General features: G+C 41.9%; 1 protein-coding gene across 1 annotated transcript in view; it reads right to left on the bottom strand.

Annotated features, from left to right (window-relative positions):
• Positions 1-18,652, bottom strand: part of FNTB (farnesyltransferase, CAAX box, beta) — a 54,763-nt gene that overhangs the window by 27,047 nt on the left and 9,064 nt on the right. Inside the window, exons 2-4 of the mRNA XM_033107319.1 lie at positions 14,465-14,529; positions 8,528-8,600; positions 6,223-6,314 (exon numbers count right to left, since the gene is read on the bottom strand). Coding sequence (XP_032963210.1) covers positions 6,223-6,314; positions 8,528-8,600; positions 14,465-14,529 — 230 coding nt within the window. The remainder of the gene's footprint in view (positions 1-6,222; positions 6,315-8,527; positions 8,601-14,464; positions 14,530-18,652) is intronic.

Below are 18,652 nucleotides of genomic sequence, written 5' to 3' on the forward strand. Positions count from 1 at the left end.
CCTTCTTTCTTATCTATGGCTGCCAGGGACCACACAGAATCTAGATAATCTCCACTAAGACACAATTTATTACTGTTTTCCCACAACATATTTGATTACTTTTAATTTCAGATCATCCATTATCTGGGAAGGGACAGCAACAGAAAATGCTGCTGACTTGCTGTTGGAGTCCTGAAATTGTCACAGTTCAAAAACAATACATTCACTTCTATTTGCACCTAAAATTTTGCTGTAGGAAACACCAGGATTGAAACTGAAGTAGAAAATCACAGAAAGGAGATAGTTTTGTGGACGGTTTTTAACAGCAATTAATTGTCATAGAGAAAGAGTTTGTTCTTAACATATGTTCCAAAGCTTCATCGATTCTTAGCACATTTCCTGGGAACAAGTAGCTAATAAACTCATGTTCTAGCAACGGCTGGCTGCACTAACATACAAAAAGTATTCTGTGTCACAAAAGCAAAATGTTTTAGCACATTAAAGAGTCACCTAGTTATCCGTTCCCTTTCCCAGCTCCCAAGACAGAAGCGTGCTAAATGAAACTGGTCTGATCCAGACCCTGAAATGAGCTGGGGTTGGAAGGCAGCAGACACCTCTAAATCATGCCTCCACGCCAATCTCCCTCAGCTGACACACTGCACCTGACTGCCTGTGGGGCTAGCTGGGGAACCAGGACTGGGGCTTTTCTGAACTCTCAGACACTTCCATATCATGGAACATTCTGATCCAGAGAAGCCTTAAGGAACTGGCATGTTGACCATGAAGCTACCAGCTGTCAGCAGCAGAACTCTTAGCAGTTCTGAAACCCAAAATGTGAATGATACGGCTAGCTATCAAAAGGGGGAGAAAAACTTATCTCAGAGACCAGAAATTCACCAACTAATAAAAATAAAAATATCACAAGCAGTAAACACTGTGCAAACAGCAACAGTGGCAAACTTTGTAAAAAAAACAAGTATTCATACGTCAGTCATTTAGTCATATGACTTTTTAGTCATATGATCTAGTAGATCAATTTTCTTTCAAATCAGCAAGGCATTTTATTCTAGGTTATGTGGCAATTACCAACAAAGTAGGAAACTATCTTCTAGATAGGGGAGATTTTCTAATCCAAAAAATGTGTCTCAGAATCATTGGTAAAGAATACACAGAGGCAGGCTTGCTGAAGCAGGAAAGAGCCTGGGCCTCCATAGTTTTATCAAATTCCCAGGTGATTTGAATATGCACAAAGTTTGAGTATCATAAAAATTTGCTGTGCAATTAGAATTACTTGTGGGATGTTTTGAACAAACCCCAATGCCCAGGCCACACCTCATAACAATTAAATCAGAATAGCTGAGGTTGGGACCCAGGTGGAAACAGGTTTTAAAACTCCCCATGTGACTCCAATGTACAACCAAGTTTCAGCACTTCTTAAACTTGAGGGTGCAAAGAAACCACCTCGGATCATGTTAAAATGCAGATTTAATTCAGTAGAGCTACATGAGATTCTGAGATTCTGCATTTCCAACAAGTGCCAGGTGACGGCAATGACGCTGCTCTGGGGGTGTCACATTTTGGGTCGCAGCGCCATAGCTCTGCACTGTCCAATAGGCAGACACTAGCTACAGGAGGCTATTTAAATTTTAACTTAAACATTTAGCTCCTTGGTCACACAAGCCACACTGCAACTGCTCAATAGCTACATGTCGGCAGAGGCTACTACAAAACACACAACATTTCCAGTATCGTGGAAAGTTCTATTGGATACCACTGCTCTATCATTCAACTATTAAAAAGAATGTAAAACTTGTAAGAGGATCAAGTTCAAAGCAAGAGTATCAATATTTTACTGTCAGCCTTACAAGGCATTTACTCAGACTTTTAGATGCTAGTTGAGGATTGACCTAATGTGCTTGATTCTGGACATCACTGTCACCAACTTGGATGAAGGCCTCAACAGCATGTATAGTGAATGATACGATAATGCAAAACGAGCAGGAATTACCTCCAAGGTAAGACTTAGAAGTCCAGACTAATACAAAACAAATCAGAAGCCCATAAGAATAAAACAAAGGAAACAGGTACACGTAGCAAGTAGTACACATACTTAGGGAAGGCAGGAGTGGGGGATGAGTAAAGTATGTAAATGGAAGATGGGAACGCAGCAGAAAAAGCACCAGAAGTTAGGGCCCATGCGTTGTGAACAACAATAACAAAAACACTAGTTAAGTCTCATAAACACAGTATTGGTCAGAATTATATTTGGCTCAAGCCTCCATTTTTCAACTCAAAGGAAGTTCAGGTTCGAATTGTAAAAAAGGCTAAACATAAAAATTATTAAAAGCCTTAATATTACAGGCAACCACAGAAAAATGAGGAAGCGACCCAGCAAAATACCTCAAGTATACAAAAGATAATTATACAAACTTTCTGGTAAATAAACATAGTTTGTTTAAACATAGAAGCTAATCTGAAGCAAGACGATTTTAGGCGAGATTTAAGAAAAACTTGAGCACCAGAATATAGGTTACCACAGACAGATTTCAGGCCTAGGATAAGTTACCAAGATTATAGCTTTGGAAATAGGAACAGTCATCCTTGAGCAGAATGGCTCAGGAGTAGAGGCAAAGGCAAGATGAACGAGGTGACATCAGGCTTCTCCTGGTACGGAGTCTTTCCAATTTCATACTGTAAAACAGCTTCAGTTTAACACTACAAGGGAGAGGAAAACGTCTTTCCTAGGTAGATACAGCCAGGAACAGGTGAAAGGCAGGCTCTCTAGTTGATTCCAGAAGGCCAGGGCTGCCTATAGAGTGTGGCAGGTACTTGACTCCATAAAGCGCTGGCAGTCCTCGGCATACTACTGTTTTGGATGTGTGGTCAAATCTAAAGTCGGTTATTTTAGAGCAGGGTTTCTCCACCTGGGTAGTTGTGACATGTTGGGCTGGATGATTCTTTGTGGTGTGGACGGTTGTGTGGAGGATATTTAGTGTCATCCTTCGCCTCTACCCACTTGGTGCCCAAGTGTGCCCAGAAGACAAGACTAGATAAGGTGTCTTCATTAAAAGGTACAAAAACAGACAAATTATATTTAAATTTAAAACTTAAAAATATTTAAGGAGTTATTCGGGGAGAAGCTATTAATAACTTTTTGAAAGAGAAATAAAATATTGACAAAGATGTTAATTTAATCTTTGGAAAAACTTTACAAGCAGGAAAGTCCTAAAACAATTTTTTCAGTTAAAGACAATTTTTAAGTCTTACAGAAAATAAAAACCTAACTTAACAGTGCAGTGGTCTCCCTGTGATTTCCATTTTACTCCATGCATTTCATTCAAGTGTCTTGCAATAACAAAGCAGGGGATTCTCATGGAAGGATCTGCCTTCAGTGCTAAAATCATTACCAAAGCAAATGTACTTAGTCTGGTTCCAAAATGTTAATTTGTTTTAGGCAAACATGTATGCCTTTGTGAGTACAATCTCTTAAAAGTGAGGCCAGCTAAACTCGTACCTACGATTATATGATTCTTGAAAAGTTTGACACCAGCAGTAAGAATCTGGCCTTGCTCGCTGCAGTCAGCAGTCACACTAGCTGACAAAAGGGATTGTGTCCACTGGAGGGAACTCTGCGTGCGTATTGTTCCCTAAACAAATAGAAGCACAACAGGAAAACAAAACAGGAGAGAGAAGTGTACTTGTGCATGTGTTGCTCACTAGGTGAGGTTGTGGGGAGAGAAGAGGGCAGGAAATAATAAAACTCCAGAGCTAAACTCAGCCTCTAGGTCACCTTAATATTTGTAAAAAAAAGAAGAAAAAAGAACCTGACCACATTTTCAAAGCACTTCTTTTCCCTGTGCAAAATAAATAAAAAGGCAATATCCTATACCAGATAGTCTAAAAAAAAAAAAGTCCACATATTTTTGTAGAAGTCACTAAGATTTCTCTGTATCTTACTAAAAATAATTTATTTCCTTATAGGTCAGAGCTACGAGGCTCTGTTCATAACAAATATGATCTGCACCTAGAATTAATTGCCTGCTAGGCACAAAACAAAATACATTATTACTGGAAAGTCTAAGTAATTCTTCAAAAGTCTGTTAAATCAATGCTCAGAAGAACCACAAGCAAAGCTTTTAAGGCAGCCATGAAACAAAAATTCTCAGTCATTAATTATCAAGTGGTCTTTGAAATTAGGATAAATCAGCTTTGGAGTTTTAAAACATTCTTTTAATTACAAAATAATGCAAGTTCATCGTAGAAATTTTAGAAAATGTAAATAACCTTAGAAAAGAAAAAAATCACCTTTAACTCCACTATCCAGAAATAACTACGTGTGTGTGTGTGTGTGTGTGTGTGTCCCTCTGGTTTTTCCTATGAATATAATCATCTATATTTTTAATCTATCAAAGTGAAATCTTTTTAACTATCTTTTGTGCTTAAATCATGACCATTTCCATATAAATATACACATTTATATATAAATTATTGAGGTATAATCAACATTAGTTTCAGGTGTACAACGTAATGATTTGATATTTGTATATACTGCAAAATGATCATCACAATAAGTCTCGTTAACAACTGTTAACTTTTTAATTTTTAAATGACTACATAATATTTTATTGTATGTGTTGCACCATAATTTACTTAAACTTATACTTTAAAGCATCCCCTACTGTTTGTTGTACTTAGGTTGTCTCCAATTGTTCAATGTGAAAAGCCCGTTAAAGGGATGCTCTCTTCCTATCTGATGTTGCCACAAAAGCTGCTCTGACACTTATTTCCTCAGAAAAGACTTACCTATAAAACACCAAGTATACAACCTAGAAAAAACTCAAAATCGATGCTGACCCAAGGAACCCCCTTGTCACTATCTTCCCTTTTCAAATCGGTCTATGTCCTCCTCTAGGGGGCATCTGTACTTCATTCACTCTCATAATCCCGGCCATTTCCTTCTTCTCTCCTGCACGACTCTCCCATTCCCCTACCGAACACCCTGATTGTGTATGTGTGGGGGGCGAAACCTCCCAAACAATCCACAACCTCCAACTGGTATTTCAAAAACACATGGGCCTTTATTTTAACAATTAAATTCCTGTTACTGCAGAAACTGTATCCAACTCTCCTTCCAGAGCTAGAAGCAACTAGGCCGGCAGCATCACGATGAGGAGGACAATGCATATTTTTCCTCTCCCTCAGAAAGCATCGCATGTATCACAAGGGTTAATGGCCGAATTCTTTATTATCTTCCCTATCCACATTCATCACAAGACACCCTGCCCAGGAAGGCAAGAATGAGAGGTTATTGTTAAGACAGAATGAATGAGACAATGTGTGGTTCTGTTCTCCTGACCTGACAGTGTGACCCATGCACTGTGGCCAGGGAGGGGCACGACTAGCCTCTAAGCATCCTGGTACAGCCACCTCTATGTGCTGTGGAAAAAACGAACCTGGCGCAGGGGCCTCCCCTCCCAGACTCCTGTCCCTCAGGAACACCATGGGGGGTGGAGAAGCTCAAGTGGCTGCCGAGGGGACATGCCGTCTCTCAGCAAGAACTGGGGCATTGGATCCAATTGCTGGCTGCCCTCTCCTCCCCCTGGCATCCCTAAGACTGGACTGAAGAGCAGTTTCCTCTTCTTTAACATATAAATCGTGATGAGCGTCTAAGGATGAGGTGCCATGCTGAGAAGACCATCTGCACCTGCAGTTTGGGAAGAATCTGAGTAGCTTAGATCTCTAATCAGAAGAAAACTGTGAGTCATGGCATTTGCACACCGAGACGGTAACACATCTGGTGCCATCAAGAGCTACACTGTCCTCCAGGCATTGGTGACGGGGGACTTCTAGGGAGGTGTTTACGGGAGGCAGAGGCATTTCTGTTCACTGGGTTGGCACATGCTTCCCCACAGAAACTATTCAAGTGCATACTGTGCTGTCTGGCAAAATCATGGCCTCCGAGGTGATGATGAAGGCTTTTCTCAAAGACCAGAACAAGAGCAAGAAGAAATCAGAATCCTTCTCTTGGGAGTTCAAAGTCTTTTTCTATCCATGACCTTACAACAGGCTTCTAAAGTGGAGGAGTTTCAGGAAGTTACTGAAGGTCAAGAGAAGGGCATGGGTTTCTCTGAAGCACTCTTGTGTTTTTCATTTAAAATAAATAAAACAGAAACAAAACAAAAAGCACCCCAAACTCAAACTACAATTCCAGGGAACACCCTAGTTCCCCGAAGCCAGACTCACTCTGTGGCCACCACCTGGGGGATGGGCTCGTCTAGTAGTTCCAAGCTGTGCAGGATCCAATAGCAGAGCCATGGGCGGCTGGCATCCAGACACTGTGAAAGGCACAGGGGAGAAAACACACCCCTTATTCAGAATCATTCCCAGACACTGCTGACAAGGAGACATCTGTCTCACTCCCTGCAGCCTGGCAAGGGCGAGGAGGGCACGCTATGAACGGTCAGCGAATGAGGGACGCTTTGCTTTGTGGCCAAAGCCAGGAGCTGAAATAACCATAGGTGAGAAAAGGACAATGCGACAAAGACGTTCACCTTGAACCCGATGGGTCCTTCCCTGACCGGCACGGAAGGAAGGCTGAGCAGAGGACTTCTCGCATGCTCAGCAGTTAAGTGCTACAGTTTTCTCAGGGTCGACCCACAGAGATATATAATCTCAGAAAAGGATTTCCTGGATTAACTCATCCACGGATTAACTACATATTTAATAAGTATCTACCTTGTGTCAAGCACTATATTACATATTGGGGGTGCAATAATGAATAAAATTCAGTTCCTATTCTTGAGATGCTTGGGATATAGAATGTGTGTAGTTATCTGTAGAGGAAAAGGGCACTAGACAGACACATGAGGATAATTACCTTATGTCTTTCTGGAACAAGATGGAACATAACACGTGTGTACCTACACCTTGATAAATGGTGTAACAGGCAGAAGCGTCCTGAGGGAACACATGAAGAGACCAACTAACTCTGCCTAGGGGCGCTGGGAAAGGCTTCCAAGGTGAAGTGTGAACAGAACTCGATCCTAATTCAAGCTGTAAATGTTGAGCATTCAAGGTCTGGGCAGGCAGGTAATATTACTACCCCTGTTTTACAGGTTAAAAGTACATCAATGAGGTCCAGAGAGATGAACTTTTTCCAGATTACAAAGACAGTAAATGTCAGAGATGAGACAAGAACCCAGGTTTCTGGACTCCCAAGCCAATGCTCTTTCCAGTGGCCCAAGGTGCCCTCCTCATACATGTGCTATGGTGAGCTTGCCACCTGGGGGCAGTGGTGTGGCCCCCGAAGACACTGCTATACACATTTGGCCTGCTTGGGTTTGAGTCCCAGCTCCTCTTCTTATTTGCTATGTGCCTTTGAACAAATTAATACATCTTGCTGTGCCTGTTTCCTTATCTGTAAAAAACAAAGACTCAGCTACCTCATGGAGTCGTGATGAGAGTTAATGGGATAATGCATGGTAAGCTTTTAGCACACTAGTTAGTTAGTGGGTAATGGTATTAACTGCCTCAGGACTGACTGGATCCTAACTATTGAGGATGGAAGTCCACGGATGTGCTCTGCTTGCTCCCTGTAGTGGTTTGTTTCGTTGAAATTGGTTGCAACATTTAAGCATTCGGAGATTCATACAGAATCTAGATTTCTGGCTTCATTTAGGGGGGGGAGAGAGAGAGAGAGAGAGAGAGAGAGAGAGAGAGAGAGAGAGAGAGAGAGAGAGAGAGAGATCTGGCAACCTGGGTCTCCATTCCTAGATGGCAGCTATGGGCAGGAACAGAGTAAAAGCATGGGGCCTCTGGTTTGCCTCAGTCTCCCCCAAGTCCACCTCTTATTTATGCTACCTGCTTGGGTCTACATTTGAGTTGGTCAATCCCTGTAGTAAATAATCAAATATGCAACCCCCAAATAGAAAGCAAATTCAGAGCAGGCTGCTGTCTGTAAAGCGGGGCAGGAAGACTGGAGCCCTCCTGCTCACAGTCCCCCTCTGCCTGCCACTCAGCCCCATTCCCAGGACCCCTCCCCACGTCCCCAGGGCCCCTGTGGAACCCTAGGGACCTGAGGAATGTGAGTTTTACAGTGGGCATGTTGACAGTGTTAAACTAGATAGTACGCTCTGGGATTTATATACTGATCCTTTGGCCAGTGTAGGAATTAAATCAGCTTATAGGGCAAAGGATTGGGATGAACAGGTAACTGCCTCTTAGCTAGCTGTCAAGGGGTGTCTAAAACAAAGCACATGAACCCCTCAGCCGTGACCTAATGGAGGAAGAAAACCCACCCGATCCAGGGTGCTCCACAATCTCTGCAGGAGGACAAGACAGGGAGAGACCTGGTTCTGCCCTTTCAGAAGTGGGGGTTCCAGCTCTGTGGGACCTGGCTCCTGTGTACCTGGTTCCTGCCAGAGCCACACGGTACAATGAGTGAACCTGCAAGAGGTCAGGCTCATAAGTCTTTTACGTTCAAAGAGAAAAAAGGGAGAAAGATCTGGCTGAGAATTTGATAGAAAGAGTTCCTGGACAGTGTGTTTACCTCATAGGCATCTGTCAGCTGTCGAAGGCCTCTTTTCAGGTAATGAAAGTGCTTCTCCCTCTGCAAAACGAGCCTGGAAAGACAAAGAGCTTGTAAACTTATTCTAATAGCATATGTTTCCACCCCGCTACAGAAAACACGTGCATATGAATGTGCACACACACGTGCACCTACACACTCTCAGCTTCAGCACGTCCCCCCACAGTCAATGAATGGAAAACCAGCAACTTCTATAGCTCCCAAGGGCGGCTAAGCTAGAGAAAGGAGACCAGTATCTCAATGTCCCTAAAGTATCTGAAAATGTACTGGCAAATCTTCTAAGATCCTCTTCTTCATGGCGGGTGACTTTAGGCTGAATAAAAAGCCACAACGAACACACACAGCCAGGCAGTGACAAACCACCCAGAAAGTTCCCCTAGGGTCTCACTGTAAACAGCTATCTCACGGCTCCCCATCCTGTAAGCAATTTAAATCTGAGCCTCACAACTTCCCTGACTTGGTTAGCCTCTGTCATTGCAGTCATTTCTTCTGGGGTCACTTCTCTGAGGTTTGTAGTTTGTACCCTGCCTGTCCCTCCGTTATCCGTCTACGATTCCCTCCCTTAAATTCCACCTCCGACATGACCCACAGCCTTGGCCAGAGGATAGTCTGTATTCTGCAGCCCGTTGCTCTCCTTGGCACGGATGTCGGCAATACTGGCTTCAGGAATGCGGCACCCATGGCCACCCGCACAGGTAGGCCAAGCACAGGCGCTGCACTTGGTGCTTGGTCTGGCAGAAGAGCCTGTGCGATTGCGGAAGGAAGGAAAAAATACAGAAAGGCAAGACCTTCACTGTACTTAACGATTTCAGAAATGAAGGAAGACCATTCTCTTTTCTAGATATTCAATTCAACAATTGTTTATGGAACTCCCACTATGCTATGCACAGAATAAGATCATTGGTGTAGTCTTTATCTCAAAAAGTCTTCCAATTCAGCACTGGAAAGGAAATAAAGACAAAAGTGGCTACCGTAAGAGAAAATAAAAACGGATTTGTTTCATAAAGAAAACATAGATAAAATACTACTGAGGCTCTCAAGGGAGGGCCCATCTCATTAAGAAATAAAAGAATGATCAGGAAAGGTTATGGGGAAGAGGTGAAATATGAGCCCCAGTAGAGGGAGAAACATTTTATAGGTGAAGACGGCAAGGAGGGGAGGACACAGTGGGAGGACAGCTTAGCCAGAAGGAACAGAAACAAAAAAGGTACAGACCAGCGCTGTCCAAAGAACTTTCAGTGATGGCGGAAATGTCATCTGTGCTGTCCACCACGTAGCCACTAACCACATATGGCAATGAGCACCTGAAATGTACTCGTGTGACTGAGCAACTGAATTGTAAGTTTTATTTAATTTTAATTAAATTAAGTTTAAATAGGTGCAGGTGGCTGACGGCAGCACAGGTATGAAGTGTGCAAGAGGATTTGGCCTGAACATTAGGAACGAAAGAGGAGAGATCGAAAAGGCAGCTGAAGTCGTTTTTGCAGGGGGCTGGGATGCTAGCTGAGGAATCTCTAGTCAATTTAGCAGGTAAAGGGAAGCCCTGCAGGTTTTGAGCTAAGAAAAAAATGACCAGAACTGTGCTTTAGAAAAATTATCTGACATCAGTAGGTATTCAGTATGTGATTACAAACCGAACTGAATGAAAGCACTAAGTGGGGAGAGAGAGGAGGTGGGAAGACTGGATCAGATGAACCATTCCCTTTCGTAGGTATTCAGTTGAACAAATGCTTATCGATCAATTATTAAGAGTCAACCAGGTGGGAAGTACTTAGAGTTCTTAGGGTTTGAACTGGCACAGTGACCCATGATAAGCTGACTTCTGGACAGGTGGACTTTAAAGGCACTGAAAGTGTATGCAGGTGAGGCTGCCAATCGCACTGTTGGAAACACATGTGAGACTCAGGAGAGGGATCCAGGTGACAGAGACAGACTGGGAATCATTTATCTGGATGCAGGTGACAGGTGAAGCTGCAGGAGTGGAGGACAGAGCAGAGAGAAAGTCTGAATGCAGAAATAGGGGAAGGCCCATCTTTAAGGGCTGGGAGGGGGACAAAGAGCCAGAGGAGAGAAATAAAGAATATGACATAAGCAGGGGAAGGACACAGGCAGTGTCAGGTCACAGGCAAAACGGGAGGAGAGACTATCATGGAGGTATTAGCAGTGGCAAATCCTGCAGCAAGATTATGGGAAAAGAGGGCAAACCACAAAGTGGCTGGCAAACTTCAAGAGAGTTCAGGGGGTGGTGAGGGCAGATTCCAGATCATAAAGAAGAGGAGAAAGCAGACTCTTCTTTCAAGGAGGTCCAGGGAATAGGACTCAGTGAGCACCCCTCTGTGCGGACTGAGGGTCCAGTGCTTACGGTCCAGAAGTGGACACAGACAAGTCAGTGGAATCACAGCCCAGACCGACAGGAAATGTGGTGGGCTGAGGCAGCTCCCTGGCGGGCATGGAGGATCAGAACAAACTTCCAAAAGGACACCGCATTGAGTCAACGAATGAAGGAGACCTGAAGGACATGAGTCAGCCAGGCAAAATGCAAGGGACAGACGGTGTTGCAGGAAGGAATCACCAAGATACATTCCAGTGAGTTTAGTTCAGCTGGAGCCAAAGCACAAGGTAGTGAGCAGTGAGAAATCCGACTGGAGAGCTACAGAGATGGCAGATCATTCAGGACTTATAAATACTTTGGGAGTTTGATTTTAAATCAAAGAACGGAGTCACTGTGCTACAACATGGATGACCCTTGAAAACACTGTGCTAAGTGAAAGAAGCTGTCGCAAAAGATCACATTTTGCATGATTCCATTTAAATGAAATGTCTAGAATAGGCAAATCCATAGAGTCAGAAAGTAGATTAAGTGGTTGCCAGAGGCCAGGGTGGGGATGGAGGTATTGGAGGATAAAGGCTGATGGTTTCTTTTTGGGGTGATGAAAATGTCCTAAAATTAATGGTGGTGATGGCTGCACAACACCGTGACTATACTAAAAACCACTGACTTGTACACTATAAATAAGTGAATTGTATGATACATGGATTACATCTCAAAACAAGGAAAATTAAAAAAATTTTAAGGGAGTCATTGACGTATTTTAGGCACAGGAAAGACATGGTCAGATTTGCATTTTCTAGATTACCCTAGCTGCAGCATACTGAATGGACTGGGAAGGGGATAAGACTCGTGACAGGAAACGAAACCCACAATCTAAGAGTGCTTGTGGTGACTGTGAGGGAAGAAAGACAACAGAGCGGTGGCCTGTGGGGGCACTGGGGTGAAGGCAGGTGGTTCAGACAGACAAGAGGCGAACATGCTTGAAGCAAAGGGGAGATGCTGAAAATGCAAGAGCCTACATTCTACATCCTTGGAGACAGAGTGATGGGAGACAGTGTGAAGTTCGACAGACACAGGACTTTGAAGTGGGGAGGAGGGAAACCAAGGAGACTCAAGGGTGAAGGCCTCCATTTTCTCAGGAATTAGAAGACAAGGGTGTGGCAGAATTGTGGATCGGCCATTGTGGTGAATGTGTTAGGGAATCTATACGAGACGAATAAAAGGATTAGAAAGCAGTCGTGAGGGCCCAGCTAAAGCTAAGAAGTATACACTTTTGGTGAAGCCATTCAATAGGCAGTGCTATACGATCTTTTTTCCTGGAAATCTTGCTGGGACCCTTTAGCAGAAGCAGCAATGGGGAGGGATGCTATGGTAAGGACTGGAAAGATGGGGGAGCAAAAAGGCAGAGGTGTGAGGGACCTGGCTGAGACCAGGGAATCGCTGGCCCCGACTGAGTAGGCTGGGTGTGGGCAGGACGAAAGAGAAGAACCAGGCAGGTCCCAGAGAGCATCCATGCGAGCAGGCAGGGACCCACTCAGGAAGTGAGGGGAGGCTGAGAAACCCAAGCAGGTGAGGGCGAGCACAGAATTTGGCGGCAGAACTCCGGGCTTCTACCTCTGAACGGACCGATTCACAGTGGGGTTTTCTGTAGGTCAATTCTTCTCTGTCAGAAAAACAGTCAAAGGAATTTGCATATGCCAAATACCTTGAGTTGCTAAGCCACAACTCAAAGGAAAGGAAAACACCCTGTTCCAAAAGAGAACACTAGCCTCCTCATGTCAGACAAGACAGCATTAAAGGTTTCTTGTACATAACATTTTGTGACCCTAAGTATAATGCTGGGGAAAGGGACGAGGTGAGAAAGGGGGTGTACTTATTGGAATTACGTGTTCAGTACGCCTGCCTTGTAACTCAGTGAGGGGAGCTCATGTCAGTCTAGCATGTGTGCCCAGCAGACACAGAGCAGGCTCTCGACGTCTACAGAGGGTGCCAAAAAAATGGATACACATTTTAAGAAAGGAAAACTGTATTCAAATTGTAATGCCCAATATATACCGATAAGAAAAGACGAATACAAGTCACGTTTGACTTCTGCAATGGCAAGAGGTGCTCAAAGTGGTTACGATCAGCGTCCAGACATTTCTGATTATGGCGAACGACTGCTTGAGCAACGCTGACCAAAGTGTCCACTTGTATACATTTTTTGGCACGCCCGGTATTTGTCAAATGAATAAAAGAACAAAGGAATTGTAAAGCTAATTTCTGACTGACCAAAAGAGACTGTTCTCCCTAGATATATGTCCTTTTGATATAAAGAATGATAAGTCTCCAAAAGGAAGTTAAAATGCAATCAAGCGGAGAGCCCAAGGAGAGCAGTGATTAGACTCAAGGACACGTCTGCTTTGGCTCAGGGGTTTGTTCTGTCAGTTCTCTAGTGTGTTTTCACACATCACACAGCAGGACACCCATCAGCCAGAGGTTAACCTTCCCTATAGGACTTAGCATTTTTAGAGAGGTGAATTATGTAACTAAACAAACTCTCCCCCTTTTTGGAAAAAAGAAAGAAAAAAAAAAACCTAGAGAAGGAACCCATTTCTTGTCTTCTCTCAGCATTCCTTCTACTTGACAAGGAGCTTTTCAGTCACGAGAAAATGAGAGACCTAAGACGCAAATGCTTTTCTACTTCTAGGGAGTAAGAGACACTGGCTTACTCCTTAGGATCTGTAAGTGACAACAAACTACCTGAAGCCTCCGCGTCCCAGAAACATCTACCTGAAAGGAGCCTCAGTCACATTTTCTGCCGCTCCAGGTTGTTCCCTAGGGACAGGACCTGAGGAAGCCCAGAGGCGGCTCCCTGATAGCTCTCCTCCCATCTTGAACCTCTCTCACAGACAGCCAGCCAGGCCCTAGGAGTCCTGCTGCGAGAGAACCAATGAGTTCTCTGTTTAGCTCATTTCAAAACCAACTTTAGCCACAAGCAGGGGGAGAGAAGTTCCTTTCAGTGACCATTTCCACAAGGGAAAATGTTCTTTCATTTTCATCTGCTTAATCACAAACACACACATACACACAAATGCTAATATGCGTTATTGTAAAATCCTGGAAAAGGTTTCTTTAGATGTTTATCTAGAGCTTCAAAGGCCACAGTACCAAGTGACTGAGTTTTAACTTCTCCCTTGAGGTTTATGATTCTTTTAAATTGAAGGGACATATATCCAGTTTCTTCTGGTCAGCCAGAATCTGTACGAAGAGCCACATTGCCATGGATTGAATTGTGTCCCCCAAAATTCATATGTCGAAGCCTCTCTCCATCTTCACATCTCAGAGTTTAGGTCTCGAAGAGCATCCCCATGTAACACCTGATGGCTCAAGCTCAAGTGGAGCATCTCCTCTAAACAGCATTCCAAGAGAGGAAGGAGTTGGGGTCATAAGCATATCCAGGTAGCCAGTCACAAGGTCAAAAACCACCAGTCTCACAGCAGACTCATCCCCTATGGTAGGATAAACTCAAGGAGGAAAGAAGGTGGTGTCTCCCAGATCCTCTCAAACTCCTAACCACAGCTTACCTTGGTACAAGGTGGTTGAACTTGTAAGAACTGAAGACCTCTTGGATCTTTTCTTCTACTTTTGCCTGGTAAGAATGCAGGAGACGGGAGAGAGAAAACAAATATAGATAAGACCTCTATCAACTTTTTCTTCCTATCACCACAAATGCCTACTGGCTAGAGTTGCTTGATGTGGTTTTGTACTTCATAGCCCTGTAAGGTTGCATTCAGGGGCTCTGCGGGAACGACAGGCTTAGACAACGAGAGAGAGAGGGAATGCCCTGTACTATGCTGGCATCACAATCGACTTCTCCAGGAAACTAATCCATAATATTCAAACTAATAGCAGTCTGGCTCCCTGGCACCGGTTACTCAGGGAGCAGACGAGGACAGTTACATTTTGCTTGAAAGATTTATTCTCACCTGCTTTATGAAGTTGTTTAGATATTCATTTTACTGGCCATTCTCAAATACACAATTAATTCCTGCCAAGAGTCGTACTTCTTATTGTTTGAATACAGATTTAAATATAGATTGAATGATGTTAAAATCCCCTAAGAGATTTACAAGAACATCAATCGTAGAAACACCAACGAAATAGCGTATCTGGTCATTGGTACTATCTCACACGCAAGACTAAAATGCAGGATCTCGGAGAGTAAGTCACAAAAGAAATCAGATCACCTGTGTGCTCTGAAGACCACACTATAATGTGGTCACACAGTACAGCTTCTGTAAGGAGAGGGGACACTGATGTGGGAGGGAGTGGTTAACAGGACACAGCGTTTCACCTTCATGCGCATCCCCGATCTTTGTGGTGAGGCACGTCCTTGTTGAGATTTCAAGATACATAATGGGAAATTTTTAAAATGTATTATTTGTTTCTGAAACACTCACTGAGTCAGAGTTTCTCATCCCTTTCACAAGAATACAGGAATAATTTGCTATGAAGGGAGAGTGATGTAAATCATCTAAAATGGCAGTCAATCTCAAATTCATTTGTATTTGGTATTTGCCTTTGAACATGAGTTTGAGGGATGATCTGGCTAAGAATGTACATTATTTCAAAAAACAGACTGAGGTCCCTGGGAGTACCTGACTCAGATGGAATAAGAAAGTTGCCCCAGATTCCTCATAATTCTTTTTCTATTCCAGACACTCATACAGGACTAATATAAAGCACCAGTCTAAATGGAACACAGGCTGCCTTTCTCAATCAGGCCTTCCTAAACTGTCAGCTGATAGAAAAATACACAAGAAACATATCAGTAAGATCACGAAATAAAAATTTGCCTACTATATAATGTTATATAGCTAAGTGAATTGATGAATTCTGAATGAAACAAAATCAAGTGGGAAGAAAACTCACTTCCTTTACCCAAATACAAGCTGACTCAAATCCATTTTATGACTTAATGTTCAAAGGCTAAAGAATAAGCCCATCTCCTCCTTAGCATTCTGACATTTAGACCCCTAGAAGAAAAGCTCCAGCCAAGAATTCCTTAATGAGAAGTCCACCTTCAGCTCCCACTCAGGCAACATATGTAGCCAAATCCTAGATGAGGAAAACGGAGGTTTATTTCTGAACTAAGATACTTGACAGAAATACAGCAGTATGTCATAAAGTATTCTGAATATGTTCATTCTTTAAAATTGGGTTGTCTTTTTATTACTGAATTGTAATAGTACCTTATATATTCCAGATACAAGTTTCTGATTAGATACGTGATTTGCAAAAATGTATTCCCATTCTGTGGGTTGTCTTTAGGAACTGGTGTATTTTTTAATAGAAAAAGATCACCTAAGAGCACACAGTACAGTTTTTAAGAGTAACAACTTTACAAATAATATTTAGCAAAACTCTGAATTTTTTTTTGACAAATAGTAAATGGATTCACATAGAAATTAAAAAGTACTCATCCAGGGAAGAGAAAAATCAAAGTACCATGCAACATCCTTTTTTGCCTCCCCCTCTCCCCATATAGCCTGCAAATGATGTACAAAATCCGAGTAAATTTGTTACTGAAAAGATACAAGCATTCTTTCTTCTGATTTGCATAGCAGAGGAAAGGAAAAAAGCTAGTTATATATAAAAATGTTAACAAAGCAGGCCTGAAACTGCTTTCCTTAGAAAATCTTGCTTGAAAGGTTGACCTTTCGGCTGGTATCTGGGTACCCAGATTTCGGGAGGGTTCCCACCATTCCCAGAACTGATAAGAGTGGCTCACTGTGCCTAAACTGTATAAACAACGTGGTTTATACTGAACAGCTCCTTTTCTTCTAGGAGTCTGGGATTTTGAGAAGTGCTAGGCAGAGGGTACCTATGTGACCAACCCCTAGTAAAAACTGTGAGCACCAAGTCTCTAACAAGCTTCCTTGGTAGACAATACATTCCATGTGTTGTCACAATTTACAATTCAATGCTGGAGGAATTAAGCCCATCCTGTGTGATTCCACTGGGAGAGGCACTCTTGGAAACCTAAGTTTTGTAGCTTTTTGCTGTAATAAATCAGAACAGCGAGTACCATTATATGCTGACTTCTCTGAATCCTTGTACTGAATCACCAAACCTAGGGGTGGTATGGAAACCTCCAACACATTAGTAGATTTAGAAATGTAGCCTTTGGGACAAAATTAAGAGGAAGTTGTCAGAATAACTGTATAATATCTCTTACGTAAGACCTATAATTAAATTATTTTTTAAAATTTATCAAAATCCTCACTTTATATAACTTTTTATAACTGAGGGCTAACTATTAAAGAAAAGCTACCTAAGTCATGAAGAACTGAACACTATCTAGTTTGAACTGGAACTCAAAACACAAAAATCAGCTTCAATACAGGGATGCTAAAAGAATGTCCCCTTTCCTTGGCCTCTCATTTTATCTTGAATTTCCATGCTTCCTTTCCATCCCAATGGAATGGACTAGTCTATTCTAGTTAATTTCTCCTTTCTGCATAAGAACCCCCATAGGCAAGGCAGTTACCAACAGAGTACAATCCAAAGGCTGATTAATAGCCCCAAAACAACAGATAATTTTCTTTTGTATAAGTAGCAAAGGGCCCATAGGTTCATTTCCTTTGCGCACAAGGCACACAGTTCATGCCACGCTAAGAAACTGACAAGGCCCTTGGGAGGAGGATGACAGCCTAAAGCACCTGATCTGTTTCAGAAACATTGCTAAATGAAATGTTGTAAGAAAAGCCACTACAATTAGTCACCAGATTTAATATCAAGGGATTAGCTCTTCAAATTTTTTAAATAGCCTGAAATAAAGAAACTTTGGTCCAAAACACACACACACACAAAGATGTCAAAAGAATCTTGAGACAATTGGGGAAATTTAAAAATAAACTGGACATCAGATGATACAGAATTATTTTTTATTTTCTTAGGTATGATGTTATTGTCTTTATATAGAAGAATGTCATTTTTAGGAGATGTGTGCTTTATTATTTAGGGGTGAAAGGTCATAATGTCTTCATCTTACTTTCAAAGATTCAGTAAAAAAATTTAGTCACCTACATATATACACGTGGACACACACACACACACACACACAAGGAAAAACTGTGTCTTGGCTAGATGATCCATTGGATTACCTCCACCTTTGTCCTTGACTAGGCTATTTTACAACTCTGTAGAGGTAGAAGTTAGCTTGTAGAAAATTGATAGCAATGCAAATAATTTCTGCCCACAGAAATGCAAATTGAATCTGGTAAATTATAATTAATTATCATCTTATGGATATTAATCAGCTTTGCATCCATTTGTAAATTCATTTCAACATTTCTTATCTGACTTTAAATGTGTGGTACTTTGAGTTCGCTTCTGAATTAGTTGCAATATCTTACTGGTTCCATGAGTTAAATAAAATCTTCTGCATGTGGTCATTTTATATCTGTATGAGTCATGATTTTATCCTCTTTTAAAATTTATCCTTTAACAGTTTATATGAAGGAGGGAAATTAGGTGGAAGGTAAACAGATGTTGTCAATTTCTCTGTATATTTGAAATTCTTTATAATAAAAAGTTGAAGAAATTAAGAATCAAAACAAAATATGCCTGACTACTGCAAACTAAATAATAATGAATGTCAACTATAATTTAATATATATGTGTATATATATATATACACACACACACACACATATATATATATATATATATATATATATATATATATATATATATATATATATATATAT

The sequence above is a fragment of the Rhinolophus ferrumequinum genome, chromosome 6 (assembly GCF_004115265.2).
Source record: "Rhinolophus ferrumequinum isolate MPI-CBG mRhiFer1 chromosome 6, mRhiFer1_v1.p, whole genome shotgun sequence".
NCBI classification, from domain to species: Eukaryota; Metazoa; Chordata; class Mammalia; order Chiroptera; family Rhinolophidae; genus Rhinolophus; species Rhinolophus ferrumequinum.